The sequence below is a fragment of the Astatotilapia calliptera genome, chromosome 3 (assembly GCF_964374335.1).
Source record: "Astatotilapia calliptera chromosome 3, fAstCal68.1, whole genome shotgun sequence".
Classification (NCBI taxonomy): Eukaryota; Metazoa; Chordata; class Actinopteri; order Cichliformes; family Cichlidae; genus Astatotilapia; species Astatotilapia calliptera.
Window position 1 is genome coordinate 45,449,561 of NC_137424.1, and position 18,136 is coordinate 45,467,696.

The window sequence follows — 18,136 nt, forward strand, 5'->3', positions numbered from 1 at the left end:
ATCGATCCATTACCAATACCGGCGTTGATATCGATACTATCGATATTAGGATCGCACATAAACAATAATCCTGCACTTGGATGTAAACGTGCCATCATTAATTGAGCCCCCCTCGCTTGTTGTTTGGGGGCTTTGTTCATCTGTAAAACACAAAGGCTCATGCGAGTCTCTGTGTGTGCTTGAGTCATTTTGGTGGCTCTTCTTTTGTGAGGATTCAGCATCCTCCCGGTGCAGCAGCAGCAGCAGCAGCCCTCCCCCTCTGCAGCCTCTCCAGCAGTATGCCCGACGTTCAAACGGAAGCAGGCGCTACCATTTTGAAACACGGCACCGCTTAGGTAAGATGGTAGATCCTTTTATTTAATCGCCTTTTCTGCACCCTTATTCTCATGTGGGAGCTCGTTAAAGCCCGCCGTCTAAAAGCTGTGAGGGGGCTGCTGGTTTCGGCGCTGTTGTAGGGACGGAGAGCTTTAGATCGCCTCGCCGTTTCACTGTGTTCATTCCTGTGCGGGAGGAAGAAGGGGAGGGAGAAAAAATGTGTTGTTACATTGTATCGATCTGCCACCGAGAGTCATACCGTTGTATCAGGTATTAGTATTGATCATCGACGCCTCGCAATAGGAAGTGAAAGTAAGTGTGTTTAATGCGTGTCCGTGGCTGTTTGGCTGTCGGGACTTTGTTTGGCTTTGCTTTGAATCGCCGAGCGGAACCAAACAAGCATCTCGCTCTCTCTCCCTCTCTCTCTCGTGTCTCCATTCACAAAAACACTGACAGCCTGTCCGACCAACTCGTCTCGTGTCTTTTGGGTATTTGTGAGCTGGTAAATAAAGCGAGCTGTGGGAAATATGTCGACTCAGCGCCGTGCTGCGTCATCACAAAGCAGCTTTCCCCCACCACCACCTCTGGTTTATGCTTCACTTGAACCCAGTGTTAGTGCAGCAGCCATACTGTATGTGAGCGGGGTTCACCCAGTATGGAGAGCGGGTATCTGTGGTGGTACTGGTGGTGGTGCTGATGGTGTATTCGGTAAACTCAAACCAAAAAAACTAGAAACCCAGTTGTGTGGTGTTGGGGTGGGGAGGTGGGTTGTCCTGTAAAACATGTACAGGCTGAAGTGAAGGAGATCCCTACTATGCTCGCTTCTTGCTCCATATTTTTATTCTTGGGCCCTGTTCACGTTATTTACAACTGAAGAAATTCCTGGTGCAGCCAAACTGTCTTCTGATTGGCTGCCCCTCGCAAACAGAAGCTTCCTGTTAAATGCAGAAACAATTCAAAATCCTGCTCCTCACATACAAGGTCTTGGATATTCAGTCCCCATCTTATCTTAATAACCTTGTAGTACCATATAACCTTATTAGGGCAATTCGCTCTCGCTCTGCAGGCCTACTTGTTGTTCCTAGAGTATTTAAAAGTAGAATGGGAGGCAGAGCCTTCAGTTTTCAGGCCCCTCTTCTGTGGAACCAGCTTCCAGTTTGGATTCAGGAGACAGACACTATCTCTACTTTTCAGATTAGGCTTAAAACTTTCCTTTTTGCTAAAGCATATAGTTAGGGCTGGACCAGGTGACCCTGACACCTCCCTTAGTTATGCTGCAATAGGTGTAGGCTGTTGGGGGACTCCCATGATGCACTGAGTTGTTCTTCTTCAGTCACCTTTTTGAATCACTGTGTGTTTATACACCTCACTGGAACGATGTCAAGCTCTCTTCCACAGCATGTCTTTGTCACAGATGGCTGCCCCTCCCCGAGCCTGGTTCTGCTGGAGGTTTCTTCCTGTTAAAAGGGACTTTTTCCTTCCCACTGTTGCCAAGTGCTTGCTCAAAATGATTGTTAAGCTTTTCTCTGGATAGTTATGGGGTCTTAAAATTACAATACAAAGCACCTTGAGGCGGCTGCTGCAGTGATTTGTCGCTATATAAACAAAACTAAATTTAAACCAAAGATGAGCTTCTGTGCTCATATACAGAGGTGTGTCATCTTCGGGTCAGATTTAGTAATGTGTTACAGCACAAAGTGGTTTCTGGCATAGAAGGAAGTACTGTGTGTATTTAGAAAAGAGCCCAGTGACAAGATTGTGTGTAAGTGGACATGGAGGACGAGGTGGAGGAACTCTGAGACTTCTCAGACTGACCATGTTGGATATGTATGCTCGGAGTTCCTTTCTGAAGGTGCAAAATATAGGGAGGAAAATATATAAATCAAGTGTGCAAACTGGTTTACTGTTTGTGACACACAGTTTACTGCTAATTTAAGATTTAACGGAGGACAAAGCTTGCCCTATTTTTTGTGTTTAACATTGAAATGAACTGATTGCGCTTGTGCTTGGAAAACGGAACAACTTTTGTAAACCACACGCAAAACTTACCACACTTACAAGTACTATTTGGGGATTGCGCTAACATGCTTTTTCCACCCCGTTCAGTAATTGTGTCTTTAAACTGACTCTGAAACTGTGGACACAATCTCGCTGTCTGATGTCTAATGATTGAGAAGTCATTATCCAAAGAGCGTACGCGGGGTAATCCTCCTTTCTGACTCTCAGAATCACCAAATTTTGCATTACTGTTTGCTAAAGATCTGTTTTTCACTGTGTCAGTCTCATTTTTCTTTAACATAATTTTGTATTATTTTATCATATTCCATATAAAACTTTGTAAATATTCAATATGAGCCCCTGTCCTGTTTATTGTAGATTATACTACTTTTATTATTATTCTTAATGCTGCCGAAAACACGAAGCATTAATATGGGTAAAATACATCTTAAATGTAGCCAAAATCAAAGGTTTATTTACTCAGATAATTAATCATTAAGTAAAATATCCATCTATCTAGTCATCTTACAAAATTCACTTATTTTCTTTGCAGCATGACCTAAAACAAGAGACGCTGGGTCCACTGGAAGCGATTTGTTCCTCTCGTGTCACTTACAAACTGACGGCTCATCACTTGCAAACGTTCCAGGATCCGGTTGCCTAGGTAACCCACTAATATGCATACTGACAGGTCATATGGTAATCAACACTATCCTGTGCTCACACTGACAGTCGCCTGGAAGTTGAGAAAAGATGCTGAAGTCACCAGCTGTCCTCTTTCACTTTATGTGCTCCATGATCACCACATTGCTTCTGGTGTGGATGCATCTTAGGGCCGGGATTATGCTTTCCCCGTCAGTCCGCTAGGGTCCATTCAGGTCCGCTCCACATAAACGTCATCATCAAATGGTGAGCGAGTCCACAGTGGAGTATAGTCGAGGTCTTAGTCATCAGCAGGGTGTTTACCGAGGTCACAAAGCGAGGAAGCAGAAGACCATTTTCCAATAGAGGCCTACGCAACCAGAAACCACAGACGTCGCCCCCTGCTGGCTATTAATATGAATGCATGTTTGAGGCACTTTGACTTAGCTACTTATCAGAAAGTTGAACGCTACATCCATATTTGTGCCTGAGATGACCATATTAGGCATATTTCCTCTAGTGAGATCACACAGAACCAGGAATCGACAACACTGTATCAAACTGAGCTTTTAAGCCTGATTTATCTCACAGGGATTATTTCTACATATGTGGACCTCATTACAAGAAACTTTCACCACAATTAATATGAACATTCGGTGTTATAACGGTGTATGTGTGACAGAAAAATGAGGAAAACTGTGATAGGTTCTCTTTAAAGCACCCGGATTCATGAAAGTCACTATAAATGCGTCGTGAGTTTAGGAGCAGCACTGCTCCTTGAAGTTGTTGGTGCAAAATGCTCCTTTCGCCTGTGTCTCCTCTGTATGAGGGTGACTCATAGCTGCATGGGTAGTCACAGCCTGCTTCTCGCGAGTGAGAGCGACGTCTCCTTAAGCGAACTCTGTGATCTCTGTGGCATTTATTGTAAATGTTTAGCGGTTATTCGCTAGCACGATCTCCACTGCTCTGTTTTTACATAATATGACTTTATCTGACCTCAGCGGGCAACTCTGAGGCAAATCTGTGGTCAGTGTGGTATTCAATTTGAGGAATTTGAATGTTAATCTGCCTCCTCATTCATGCATAAAGGTTCTTTATCAAGAGTGTGTGTATATATGGGTGCGTTTAACGTTTTCTCCAAATAGCAAGTTTCTGGGTTTTTCTCTTTTACTCTTTAAGCTAAAAATTGATCGCTTCTTTCATCTGTGATTTTTTTTTTTAGTCGTCTAAAAATAAATAAAAGCTTTAGGCTTGAGATAATGACATTTCCAAGCTTTTGATGCTCATACACTGTGTCTGCTTTTCACCCCTGTAGTCTTCTCCTTGTCAGACTAACGCTGAGCCAAAGGTGTGTCTTCATGCTCACTCAGTAACTGTCACGTCTGGGGCAGCTGATAGTCATACCGTGTTGCTAATCCTTTCACTTATCTCTAAACAAACAGTCAAAGCGATGCTCCCTCTGTTTCTCCACAGCGCCATGGACAAGAGCCACACAGTGAAGCTCTTCGTGGGTAACCTGGCATTGGACACCACGCAGGAAGAGCTGTCGGCCATCTTCGAACCCTACGGTCAGGTGGTCAGCTGCAGCGTGCTGCGGCAGTTCGCCTTTGTGCATCTGCAGGGGGAGGGTGCTGCGGAGCGGGCCATCCGGGAGCTCAATGGACGGGAGTTTCGTGGTCGGAATTTGGTGGTGGAGGAATCGAGGGGGAGGCCGCTGCACTCCACCAAGGTGTTTGTGGGTAATCTGAGCGGCATGTGCACCACAGAAGACCTCCAGCAGCTGTTCCAGACGTTCGGGAAAGTCCTCGAATGTGACAAAGTCAAAGGTAAGCCAGGTCTCTACTCACAGTTGAAGTGAAGTTAAAGTTTAGATTCTGTTTTATGGTTTAATTACAGCTGCTGAATTGCTGGGAGCGCCTGAAAAAGACTGCAGAGTGCAAAGTTCAAAGTTAAAGCTAATGCCCCGATTGTAAAGTTGTGCACTTTCCTTTGGCACAGTTCATTTTCCTAGTAAGCAAATGTGATCCTTATTATTATCAGTGCACTGAATCACATCCAGCCATTGCTTTTCCACAGGCTATGCTTTTGTTCACATGGAAAACAAGGAAGATGCGCTACAGGCCATCGAAGCCCTGCACGGCACCTCCTTCAAGGGCCGGCCCCTGTCCGTAGAGCTCTCCAAGGTCCAGCCCAGCAAGCAGGCGCCGACGGGGAAGATCCCGTGTGTGAACTGTGGGAAGCAGGGCCACTATGCTGGAGAATGCCCTGTGGGGAAACCTTCTCTGGAGCAGTACCAGAGTCAGGCAGCAGTCTTGGCTGCTGCCGCCGCTGCGGCCGCCGGCCTACCGCTGCAGGTCCAGCAAAGCGTGCACAATTCAGTCTACAACACCTCCACCTTTGATCCCACTTATGCTGCTCTCACAGGGATTACCACCGGGACACGCACAGATGGGAACCCGGTAAATCCAGCTGTTTATGGTGCCCTTGCCAGCCAGGTGTACGGTGCCAACGTTGCCAATCAGCTTTACGGAACGGTGGCCAATCAGGCCGCTCTCACGTCAGGGGCCACGCAGGTATACAGCTCCATGACACCTAATATTTACGGTCAGGTGGCTGCGTCCCCAGCAGCCGCCGCTGCTGCTGCCGCCGCTGCCGCTGCCTACACAACTCCGGTTTACACCCCGACAATGGCCAACCACCCCGTCTATCTGGCCGCGGCTCCTGGGATAGAAATGCCAACAGCGGCAGCCGCCATTAATCCTGCCTACTCTGTAGCGCCTGCGATTTACAGCGCCGCCGCACCAGCCTACGCTCAGTTAAGCGCCATGGGAGCAGCGGACCCGACTACGGCTATCTTTGAGGCTGCCAGGCAGGCGCATTACTTCGCCCAGGGCCAGCAGGTTGTGGCTGAGCAGCAGACGGCAGCTGCCGCCACAGCAGCAGCTGTGGCAAAGTCCGGAGAGAGGGATCGCAGTCCACTGCGAAGGTCGGCACCTCTGCTTCCAGACCCTGTGATGAAGCCATTTATGTACCAGAGGGCCAAGCCACGCCGTCCCCTGCTCCCCACGCCAGCTGGTCGAGCAGCTGAAGAGGCAGTGGAAGCCGCAGAAGACCCCATGGCCAGGTAGGATATAATCTTTGATTCTGTTTCCTGCTAAGCAGCAGATGTGAAATAATGACAGAGATCGTTAACTTTCATGTTTTCTAAAAAATCAAGGTGCCCCCTCACCTTTACAAATCTGATGTTGTTCTTGTGGTTTTAGCTCGTGGTTCACTGTTCACTGCAAACTATTTTCTCTTCAACTAAATTTGTCCTTAACCTAACCATCTCTGTCCTCCCCCGTCTTAGGTACTACGCGGAGTACTACCAGCAGCTCCAGCAGTACCCACAGTTCCAGTATGCCTACGCATCACCGAGCGCAGTGACCGCCATCCCTGGCATGGCGGGAATGCAGGCCATGCAAGCGGTCCAAGCAGTTCAGGCTGTCCCCGCGATGCAAGCCCAGCCCGTCACCACGCTGGACGCACTCAGGCCAGTGGTCCCCGCCGCTGCGGCAGTGGCAGCCGCCATGGCTGCGCCCAGGGTGTATGAGCCGCCGTTGCCGCCGCCCACGCGCAAGGAGGCCATCCTCCGCCGCCCCGAACTCTCCCTTCACACGCCTGAGCCCCCCTTCCGATAGTCGCACACAACTCTCTGCCCGCCCCTCCCTCTTTGCCCTGAACCCTCCCACCCTTCACCCTCCCTCACCCGCCCCAATCTCCTCTTCCAACCCCAAACTTGACCACCTTACAGCAGCTGTATGTACGTGTGTGTGTGTGTGTGGGTGTGTGTGTGTCTGGGGGCTCTAAGTGTGTGGTATTAAACTGGGGACTCCTTGGTTTATTAACCTGCTTTAGGAGAAACTTGATACGCCAGCCTTGGTTCAGTTTGCACGCACACACAGTGCAGCCACCGAAAGGGAGGCTTTCATCTGTCGCGCGGGCATTCTTTGTGCTTCTCAGTTTTACTTTTTTATCGTGCCAGTCTCACACGTGTGCCAGTATTAGGCCGACCCGCTCGGCCGTTTCATATATGCCTTTATTTCCGCAAACCCAGTTATGATTTTCTAAGGCCGAGACCTTCGATTGACGACATCAGCCATCCTCCTTAGGCCTAGATGATCAGTTAGGGCAGCTAATTTGAAACCTTTTTTGCCTTATGTTGAAGAGTTTCAATTTGCAACGTAACCAGATGGAAAGTCAGGGCGACGCTCTCGCGCGTGACGGCTGCGCTGCGTCGCGTCCGGCCGAACCAAGGTTGAGTCTTCTTTGTTTTTTGGTTTGTTTGGGTTTTTTTTTCGAGGGACGTTTTGTCTTGAATGTGACGTGGGCTGTGACGCGTGTGAGCGAGTGAGAGGTGAGGGCTTGCTGACCTTGCAGCGCACAAACGCAGCAGCAAAAAAAGAAAATAAAACTTTGCCGAAAAGGAAAGGAGAGAAAAAAAAGAGTAAAGCACACATAAACGTACTGTAATGTATGTTTGGATCTCCCCTTTGACTCCCTTTTTTTTTTCTGAACCCCCCCTCCTCCCCTCCCGCTCCACCCTTACTCTAACTGCAGCAATGAAAGACACTGCTTCACCTCTCCCTCTCTCGCTCTTTGTAATTACAGCTGCCTACCTCTTACAGCAAATTTCAATGTCTATTCTTTTCTATTGTGTTCTCTTATATTGTCGGCAGTTCCCGCTCCTTGTAAAGGGACAGGGTCAGCAGTTTAGAGGGGGAGGAGCCAGATATTACCGACAGTGACTTTTTTTTGTAGATGTTCCGTATGGAGTCCATCATTTTCAGAGGCCTTTTTTAAAAATAGTGTAAATGTGTTTTTTGTTGTTTACCTGTGACGTAAGTCAGCCTGGGATGTGATGAACTGTAAACGGTGGTGAAAGGAGGGAGAAAAAAATCAATGTGTTACTACTGAGGGAGCAGTTTACAAAAGGATCTTTTAATCGCATCCTGTTGGAAACCACGATGGTATGTGACAAGCTCAATCATGTGCCTATAAAGCCTCGAGTGAAGTGCATTAAGTGGAGGGACCTCCCATTTTTAAGTGCTTTTGACATTATTTTTTAATCATTTCAAGGAGGGCGGGGGGAGCCCGACCTCCAGAGCTTTAGTATCCAGAAGGCTTGGAGAGCGAGCGAAGCTTTCTCTGGGATTTGTTTCACAGCTCTTAAAAGAAAAAGCCACAAACCGAGCCTTCACGGGTTCGTTACTTTACTAACTGCTGGTTAAAGCAGAAACGACAGTGATAGCACCAATGAAGTGAGAGGTGGGGCAGCGTCGTCCACGTGCTTCTTTGACCCTCCGAATACCAGACCAGCTTTAGATTGCGATTGCAAAAAAGGGAAAAGAGCGAAAGTGTCTGTTTTAATATATCTGTTAGAGCTTGTAGAACTGGACTTTGACGAGTGGCAAATCCCACCCGCGTAGCTCTGCGTTTCATTAAAACAGCCACTTTCAAAGTATTTTGCAACTGCTATGTGACGGCGGTCTGCTGCACACGCCCCTTTACTGCCCTCCCGTTCCCCCCTCCTCCTCCCCTCCTCTCTCTCCCCCTGTGTTTTTTTTTCTTTCTTTCTTTCTTTTTGTTTTTTAGCGGTTGAGCGACTTCTTTGCATCTCACGGTGTAATCTCTCTCTGTGTCGTATATACAGAACACATACCAGTTGCATCCTTTGTAGAACTATGTGGTTTGCGAAATGTCTTGTTTGCCATGTTTGAGATCGTATTTTTTAGAGAAGTATTTTCTTTTTTTTTTTTTGCCTTCTTTTTAAGAAAAATATAAAAAGTCAAAAGTTAAAAAAAAAAATCATTCAAAAAAAAAATCAGCATGCTTTTTATTGAGAATATGTATTACTATAAACCTTATTATAATAAAGAATGTTTTGGCTGACACTAATGTGGTAAAAGAAAGCAAAGGGTTTGGACATTTCCCCTTCTTCTTCTTCTTCTTGTTTATGTTGTTCTTCTCCCACTATCTGTTTCTCTTGTGTAAAATGACCACCAGACCCATTTGACTGGGGACCCAAGGGGGAGACAGGTGTAGATGCTGGCCCAGCTTTGCTCTCTTTGGTCGGGGTAAGTGCAGGTTGGTGCTCCTTTCCTCTCTCCAGCCTCTCAAACTCAGTGCAAACCAACTCAACCAAAGGGTTTTGGGGTTCATTTGCATTTGAGAACATGCATTTCAGCGATTCGTTCTGGCTCTGTAACATTAAAAGTTAAAAAAAGGATTTTTCTTGTAGAAATGATGTTTTGGCACAGTGAGAGCTGGGGAGAGGCACACAGATAGAATGGCCTGGGTGCATTTTGATCTGTGGAGCAGTCCTGTTTCCTTGGGCGGGGGGGTTTGATGGGTGTGTGTCTGGTCTGGTCTGGTATCTCCCCTGCTGTACCAAATTCTCCCTCTCCGTGTGTCTCTGTGTCCTCTCTGCTCTCAGACCTGCATGTGTGATAATCTGTAACTCTGCCGCACAAACAAACAAACAAACAAGCCCCACGTCAGTCCAGCTCTTGACTAACTATCTCAACTGAAATAGGTCACCGTGCCGCCTGGAACGGCCGGGGTGCAGCCGTGCGTGAGCGTGGCGGCGTGAGCCATGGGGACGACTTTTAGCGCGACGCCAACGCAGCGGGAACTCGTTCTCTCTCTCTCTTCACCACCAAGGTAAATAAAAAAAGTTTACAAAAAAACAAAACGCAACAACAGCAGGAAAGAAATCCTAAAGAGCACTGACTTCCCCTCTCCCAACCTGCCGCCCCCTCCTTTGACTGTGCCTTGAACAAACACTCCTTCCCCACCTCCCTCCTCTCCACACTGCCATCGCCACCTTCCTCCCCCACCTCCCCCAGTCCGTAACTCCTCCTCTGCTGCAGTGGCGGTGCCGCGGCTACAGCCTTGGGCTTCTCCTCTGTGGGTTTGGTGGGCAGGGTTTGGGTGGGGTTAGGACCCCTGCACAGGTCTCAGTCAAGTCTTGCAATCAGCTTTAGGAGGCGACTGGCGCGCCCTCTCTGTCCTGCTGGTGTGTGTCTGTGTGTGTGTGTGTTAAAGAGAAAACAGCTTCTTTTTTTGTTTGTCTATTTTTCTGTGGGCGGTATTTCATTGATTGGTGAGGCTTGACACCCCCACCCCACACACCCTCCCCCCTGCCCTCGCCACCGCCGTATTCGCCGCCCTTGCCCCTTCCCTGCCCGCCCCGGTTCCCTCCTTCTTCCCCCTTCCCTCTCTCATACCTCCTCCTCCTTAACCCCGCCCTCCTGTGCGCCTCTCCTTTCCGCCGTTCACACACAAATACACAGCGCTTTTTTTTTTTCTTCCCCCCCTACTCCCGCCGCCACCGCCGTCGCCACCACCACCACCTTGGATCTGGGTTTGTGGCTCTGGCTCGGACTCAGACTTCCCAGAACCACCCACCTAAACCCAAACTACCCACCCACCCTCCTTTTGTTACCGTAGTGGCCTGGGCGTGCCAACGGACAGTGTATGTGTGGTGGCCCGCCGCCGGACTCAGTAACACGACACAGAGAGACTTCAGTGTTGGACGAGCCGCTTTGCTGAAACTGTTGAATGATGGGTTTGCGCCACACAGCTGTGGAAGGAATCGTAACTCCCATAAGACCTTAGCGCCATGACAAAACGAGATAAACCAACAGGGGGTTTGCCTTGGGTCCCTCACAGCCTGTGTGCCAATCAGAAACGTCCTATAAGATCGGCTAATGAGGCCAGTCTGACCTGTAGATTCTCACCAATCTCGGGACTCCTGTAGGACTTTTCTGGTACGGCAGCTCTGTTTCTCTAATCCTAGTGTCAGCTGGACCGGCTGGATATGTGCTATGAGTGACTTGTATGAGGTGTGGCTATTAAATAATGAGACGTCACACCGGTTTGACTCACAGAAGCTCTGTTTTGTTGTTTAACAGCCACGCCTCGTCTACATTCTTACCTGTTAAGACTATTGATGCACACACACAGTCCCGCACACACTCGCTGTATGTCAGATGAGTTTGTCTCACATTTGCTCCGACCGCTGCGAGACGGAGTCGAGACAAGCGTGGCGCTGCCTTTCTGTCCGCCTAACAAACTAAAAGGAGGTGGGGAGGATTGAGTAGATGACTTACTGATAAGGTGAGTTGGTAGTGGAAGGATCCTTTGGCCCAAAGCTACTTTCTAACCTCACCTTTCTGATCTTGGAGCATCCCATAATAGAGTCACTGGCCAGAACCTTATCAAAAGAGAACGTTGTCGCACACGGTGTCTGTGCTAATAATAACGAGCCCTAGAATCTGATGTCTCTGTTGCTTGGATACAAAGTGCAAAAAAAACTGATTTTTTTTTTTGCATTCACAGACACATTAAGTTTTTTTAAAAAACACAAATGATGAGTTCATCATGTGTGGATGCATTTAGAGGCACATAGAGGCCAGTTTTATTTCTCTCCAAAGGACCGCTGTGTAGGACTTAGTGGCGTTCGAGGACTGGACGTGTAGTGCAGGATCCATAGTCCTACATTAGTGCACATTTGCCTAGAAGGAAGGATTGTGGGTATTTGACAGATGCAGAGGCCATGTGTAGATGTGGTGAAAGACCAAAAAGCACATATCCTGATATCCTGAATGCTGATTGGCCGAAAAGCTGGCTCGAACAGGAAAGGGAGCAATAGTGCAGTTCACCACAAAGAGGAACAACTGTGTCCATTTTCATTGCTTTCAGTCACTCGGTTTCACTTTACTACAAAGGACCAACGAAAGCACAAAAACGAGGGTAGCCTGTGTCACTAAATGCTGCACACATTTACAACCAGGCTGCCATGGCAACAGCACGCAACCACAGCGTGAAGTTGTGAGTCTGCAGACCTCAGCGTAGCACAGATTAGAGAAAACGTGAAGGGCTCTTTACACTAGTGAAAACAAACACAACTATGAGTACTGCATGTAATACTGTATGTAATATAGTCACAGGCGATTGCCCCCTCCCTGAGCATGGTCCGTCTGGAGGTTTCTTCCTGTTAAAAGGGAGTTTTTCCTTCCCACTGTCGCCAAAGTGCTTGCTCAAAGAGGGTCGTCTGATCGTTGGGGTCCTCTCTGTTAATGTAGGGTGTTACCTTCCAATCTAAAGCACCTTGAGGCGACTGCTGTTGTGATTTGGCGCTATATCGATAAAATTGAACTGAGTACTGTATTCTGTTTCCACGAGTAAATCCTACACACTGGTCCTTTAAGCAGTGCAGCTGATGAAACCCCTCCTCAGCCTCCATGATCAGGGCACACCGTGCTCCAGTTTTTTTCCCCCTCCAGCCACCTCACCCCTCCCCTCCAACTCTGCCGGCTCCTCACTAAAAAGGCTTCTTCTGGTGCTTGTGAGTCTAGGCTTCCCGTGCTTGGGTGAATGCAGCCACGCATCTCTTAAACACCCCGACCCCCCCGCGCACCCTCTTGCTCTGAATTCACAGACAGAGCTGCAGCCTCCTCTCTACTTCCATTTCCTCACCCAAACTCCCCCTGCCTTCTGTGGTTTGGACAGCTGAAGAACTGAGATACTCTGCACACACACACACACACACACACACACACATTTATATAGATATATATTTGTGTATTGTGTTGTTTTTTTGATGGGATCCCACAGGGTACAGCAGACACCGGCAGAGATGTACATCGGGAACAGAACCCACTCCGGCTTAGGTTTGAGCCCAGCCGTCACACTGTAGACCGTGATGCCTTTTTTAGTTGAAGCAGGTTTCATTAACGAGACTTTTCTAGGTCATCTAGCACAGATGTGAATCACAGAATCACACTTCTAATGATGCTTATCCTCTCTTCAGATAAAAGCGTCAGGAGTGTCTTATCTCACACGTTACCTCGTATAGAGGGGGGCAGACAGCATGTGAATGCCAGCAGGATGCAGTGCAGCTCAATACAAAAATCACTGCATTTATTGATCATTTATAAGGTTTTTTTCCCCTCATAACTGCAGTAATAGTGTGTTGGCTGGCATTAGAGTGAAAGGCGTTCATGTTATTTTGTCCACCCTTCTGCCCTTATATGATTACAGGCCACCTGAGGCCAAGCCCATCTTTTTTTTTCTCCCTCTCCACGGACCATTTCATTGTCAGCAGTCCCACGGTGGCATTATGTTTAGCCATTTCAGTTCCCTCGTCTCAGCGGCTGCTCAGTCACAAACCTAATTGTAACCACAAATAGTCGCGCAGTAGCTAAGCTTCTTCAAGTAGGTTAATGGACCAAGCTTAGTGTAGTTAAACGAAACGCCTCAGTTAATTACAATATTAAGACGTCAGGGGTGACAGAATAGTGTGTCATCTCAAGAGGAGAGCAATCGGGATCTGCTCCTCTTTCAAAGAAATCGAATCCAGCACAACGCTGAACGATGAGGGGATTTTCACACCGTGAATGTCGGATCAAACATTTGCGTCAACATGTTTACTGTGAATGACAAATCCTGATATGAAGACAATTATACTGTATGGTTGTGTGTGCATATATTTATGCCTTTTGGTCTGTATTTCTTAAGATGTTGAGGTATTTTTTTTCAGTCTGCATGAACAAAAATCATGAATAAATCTTTTTGTTTCTCATATAATTTGCCTGAGTTTGTTGTTATTTGGTGCTTGATCCTTTGCTGTGTAGTTTAGGACAGCAGGAACTATGCATTTTACCTGCAGCCTAATTTTAGAGTGAGGAATAAGATGGCGTGAGCTGCTGCCAGTGAGAGCAGTGCAGGGAGGAGCTGCTTTGCCTGGGGTTAGATTGAGCTGGAGCCAGAGGGGAGAAGTTGTCAAAATCTCAGAAATGGGTGTCTTAATTTTATTGACTCATGTGGGGTTTGTTTTTTGTTTTTTAAAGAATACATGACTCAGTTGTTTGAATTTGTAGGTAGGCTGAAAGCACAGAGGCCTGGCTTTGCCATTGAGGATCATTAACAGCAACAGGTGCATTGCACAGGCCATAAAAACCTCTCTGCTGAAAGGAGGCGTTATTGACATACTTCCACACCACTCACGAGCCCCCTCATCCCTACCCGCGGGAGACCACCCCGCCTTTCACACCTTTTTAGGCCCAGAACCTGATACCCACGCTGTCGGTTCCCATACTTATTGGGGTGCGGTCACGTGTGCCACTTTTGACCAGGAAAGGAGCACCGGCCAGCAGGGTCTTCTGGTAGTGGGAGCACCACCTCCGCACAGGCACCTCGCACCAGTGGAGTCTGGTCTCTGCAGCCCCTAACTCTCTCTCTCCCCCCGCGAAAGCGAGACCTCTAAGTCTCAAGGAGGTTGTTTGGCCTCACGGCGTCATCTTCGTCGTTTCTATTGCTGATTTTTTTTTTTATTACCAATAAGCTGAGGGGGACGCGTAAAGTCCTGACTGAGGCGGAACCATGACAGCTGTCGAAACCCAAATAACATACACCAACTCCTACACGATCCAACATGAAGACGCGTACATGACCCAGGAGGAGGACTGGGACAGGGATCTGCTGCTGGACCCCGCCTGGGAGAAACAGCAGCGGAAGGTAGGTTTGGATAAAGCGGTTTCGAGTAGCGCTTGTACCGACGTGCGTAATTACGCACAGATCGAACCTCTTCGCTCGCATTCAAGTCAGTGAGCGGCGCTTTTTTTAAAAAAATGCTTTTAACACGTTAACAAGGCAGACTGAATTTAATTTGGGAGTCAGTGGTGTTGGTCTAATTGTGTGAAGTCTAATATGAAACTGCGCCTTCGCTGGCCTCACACCTGGCACTTCAGTCCTGCTTGAAGCTGTGTGGGCAGATATTTTAGGCTGTGGAACTTTCTCAGTGTTGTCTTTCAGTTACCCCTGATTGCCTTGCAGACTGTCTAAATATATTACCACCTCCCGGAGGTTTTTGTTTTCTTACTTTGCCTGCGTTTTTTACTTAACTTTTAAAGTACATGCGAGTTTATAGGGATATAAGGACATTAAGCCAACCTGGAGATAAGGATGCAAAGGATGGCGTAAAAGCAGAGGGGAAATACTCACAATAATTATACCATTTGTTAAGTTACATTAGACCAATATAAGTATGCCTTTTTTAATTATCTATACCACAACTTCCTGTTAAAACAGCCTGTTATGTTACTGAGGAATATTACATTTTATGACTTAAAAAGTAAAGCAACAACTCTTAAAGTATGTCTTTAATCTTATTTTGAAACCCATACTGAACGAGAGTTGGGGCGGGGTGGGGTTAGGCCAACCTTTAAGGTCGCATGGAGAAAGAGCATGACAGGTGTGTTTAATGAGCTGCTGGAGCAAAAGTCAAGTGACACAGGTGATGTCTGGCACGGCACACTGGGACAAAAACAACACTGGCAAAGGTTAATGAGCTACACTTTTGTCTTTGAGGTGTTCACCTTGCACACAAATGACCCACTGCCATGTTTCAGTTCAGTGAACAGACTGAACTGATTTTCATGTTTGGTATTTTTGATCCTAAGGGTTTGTAATTGGTCGCCATGTTGGATGACCACAGCCTTCACCTACCAGGAAGCCCGGGCTGGAAATAGCCATCAGGAAGATTTCTGTTTCATATAATGAAAGAGAGCTACTAAAACATATTCAAATTAAACAGGAAGTTTCAGCTGTTTGCCGCACCTGACTCAAAGTCATTAGCCTTCTCTTCCTAGCTGGCATGTCAGAAATGCAAAGGGAGCAAGGATACATTCAGTTAAGATGTTAATCCTGTAAAACCAGAAATAATTACCAGCAAATTTTAAGCTCGATTTTTTTTTTTTTATTGAATCTGGAAAAAAGAGAGTAAAAATAATTGTGCATATATGAGAGTTAAGTTGTATCATTTTTAGCTACATTTGGCTTTTTTGTATAATTTATTGCTCACAGCCTGTTAAACAAAGACATGTTTTAATATAGTCAAAAGAAACTCATAAAATGTGATACAGTTAATGTTATAAGGTTTCACTTTTTTTTTAAAGGTTTTCTTGTGTTGCTGTACAGTTTGGCTCAAGAAAAGTAAAAGCTGAGACTTTGGCTTCAGCTAATGCAGAGACGGCACATGACTTTACTCTAAAGATGACACATTTGGACAAATGAGGTTTAAATCAGCAATAGAACCTTCAAAAAGTTCAACATAACTTCCAGCTGCTGTTTGTGTTCAGCTGAGCTGAAGAGAGCAAAAAGAAAAATCACCTTTGTGAAATATGTCTAATATTCTTTTTGAGTATTTCAGGAATCGCATGCTTCTATTCCCATCTCTGACAGTTATTGAAGTGTAGGGACCGTGCTTGCTTCCATATCCTGCTGTACTCAAAGACATAACCTAATCTAACCTGTAACCAGCACCTAATCTGGGTATAGATCAGTGAAACGGGCACATTTTACGGCATCAGCTGCAGTGAATCTGCAGAATTCTTCCGTCAATGAAAAATGTCTCCCAGAGCTGAAGTGCAGTGACAGGCTGAGAGACCTCAACAGATGGTAGCAGAGAGGAGAGAGAGAGATGGATGGCAAGGCTGTTAAGTATACACCCCGGGTTGGTTTCACAGACCCACAAATAAACGTCTTCCTAAAAATACTTCTTAACTTGCTTGGCTCCAACTTGCCCCCCTCCCCCGCTTACTTTCTCTTTATCGCTGTGTCTTTTCTTTGAAAACTTCCTTCGCCACCATTTTTGGAATATTTGCACATCTCTTGTGATTGTGCCTTTTTTAAACTGATTAAAAATGTTGCCTTTCTTACTTTGTCTCATGCGGACCACCAGCCTTTTACGCTCGGGGTCATAAAACAGGCCTTGAATAAACCTCTACAGCCCAGCGAGTCTTTAGTCTTCACCCCTCATCCTCCCCGGGGAGCCGGTCATGGTACTCCACTGCCCTCCTTGGCATGTAAAATCTAGCTTAAGGAGCTGATATCAGCCCATAAATATAGCCGGCGCTTCATTCTGCAGTGCCGAGAATATGAAAGGGAAGCCTCGAAGCACCTGTTGTCTCCTCTGTCCCTGAAATTTCAGTGGAAAAAGCCGCTCACCACTTGCTGCAGTAGTAAAATGTTTGTCAACACACAGTGATGCCGAATCTGATACCACACATTAGAAATGGTGTGTGTCTGAATTGTACATGCTGACACTGGTTTATATTTATCATAGAGCATGGCTCCTTCTTTGCTAACTAAGTGATTCATGACTTGATTTGGACGAGGCATTTGATTTAAGAGGAGCTGGCAAAAATTGTGTTAGATATTGCATCTAGGGGAAAGCTGTCGGAAGGAAATATGAGATATGAAAGGCCGGAGTGATGAGATCTGGCTGCATCTTATCTTGGCGAGCTTCTCTCCTCAAAGCAACTATAATCCTGGAAATAAGGAGGGCTGATCCAAGTGGATGGAGGAAACCGGTCCGGTTAGAGCCAGAAGTTCTTTTCGTGGGCTTTCGGAGCTTTATTGATGTCTGCCTCAAACAGATGACAGGCTGACAGGTCCAGCTCCACCGCATCTGCAAAAAGAAGTGATTGCTGTAGGCGCAATCAATATCTGTTTAAAGATTTACTCTCACTGCAGAGGGCTGCAGAAGACTGCGCTCACAAGAACACATGGAATGGCTTTTTATTTGAAAAGGCGATGCTTTCGTCCTCCTGTGCAGTAGATCCCTCTGTTGGCACGCAGCACTGAGCTAACTAGAAAGTAGAAACTATCATTATGCTAAAAAATAAATAAATGAATAAAGATTCAGTGCTATGACTTAAGTCATCTTCTGTTTCACATTGTTAAAGAGTTCAGCTGCTAATTCACTAAGTAAAGCTGCCTGGTGACGCTCATGTTGGCAGTAATCTAAAAATATCCATTACATGAGGTTATCAGCAGCCGTGTGCTTAGCTGACCTGTTAGCAATAAAAGCTCAGTATACGTACACACAGAAGAAATTAGACTGGGCAAGTTGAAAAGTATTTAAAAAGAATAATAATCATTTATTTTTCCCCGCACTGACACACTGTTGGTAATATAGGAGAGGTGGCTTAAACTGATACCTAGTTTTAGCCTAGCTTCCATGTGCCCACACAGAACTGTCTGTGCAGCCGTACTAAAGACGGATTGATATCTTAGGCGACTATAACATTCAGTATTAACCAATCACAGATAAGAGTGGTGCCAAGTCGAGCTG

The 18,136-nt window shown here is 46.6% G+C and overlaps 2 protein-coding genes and 1 long non-coding RNA gene across 6 annotated transcripts in view; all 3 read left to right on the plus strand.

The window, feature by feature from the left end:
* Positions 1 to 193: 193 nt before the first annotated feature.
* Positions 194 to 7,800, plus strand: rbm14b (RNA binding motif protein 14b). Of its 3 annotated transcripts, none has more exons than XM_026162385.2 (5): positions 202 to 335; positions 2,867 to 2,977; positions 4,429 to 4,781; positions 5,032 to 6,079; positions 6,305 to 7,800. In XM_026162385.2, the coding sequence occupies exons 3-5, from the start codon at positions 4,433 to 4,435 to the stop codon at positions 6,633 to 6,635; spliced, it is 1,728 nt and encodes a 575-aa protein (XP_026018170.1). In that variant the 5' UTR covers positions 202 to 335; positions 2,867 to 2,977; positions 4,429 to 4,432; the 3' UTR covers positions 6,636 to 7,800. The 3 variants fall into 3 exon arrangements, with proteins under 3 accessions (XP_026018173.1, XP_026018170.1, XP_026018172.1); XM_026162387.2 differs by lacking the exon at positions 202 to 335 and adding an exon at positions 509 to 627; XM_026162388.2 differs by lacking the exon at positions 2,867 to 2,977 and having other exon boundaries at positions 194 to 335.
* Positions 7,801 to 8,931: 1,131 nt separating this feature from the next.
* On the plus strand, positions 8,932 to 10,584 carry LOC145425410 (uncharacterized). Of its 2 annotated transcripts, none has more exons than XR_013906094.1 (3): positions 8,932 to 9,071; positions 9,530 to 9,657; positions 10,447 to 10,584. It is a non-coding gene; the product is annotated as an uncharacterized LOC145425410 (long non-coding RNA). The 2 variants fall into 2 exon arrangements; XR_013906093.1 differs by having other exon boundaries at positions 10,386 to 10,523.
* A 3,500-nt stretch (positions 10,585 to 14,084) lies between these two features.
* actn3b (actinin alpha 3b) overlaps positions 14,085 to 18,136 on the plus strand; it is a 37,756-nt gene continuing 33,704 nt past the window's right edge. Inside the window, exon 1 of the mRNA XM_026162379.2 lies at positions 14,085 to 14,517. Within this exon, the coding sequence (XP_026018164.1) occupies positions 14,383 to 14,517 (135 nt within the window). The 5' untranslated portion in view covers positions 14,085 to 14,382. The remainder of the gene's footprint in view (positions 14,518 to 18,136) is intronic.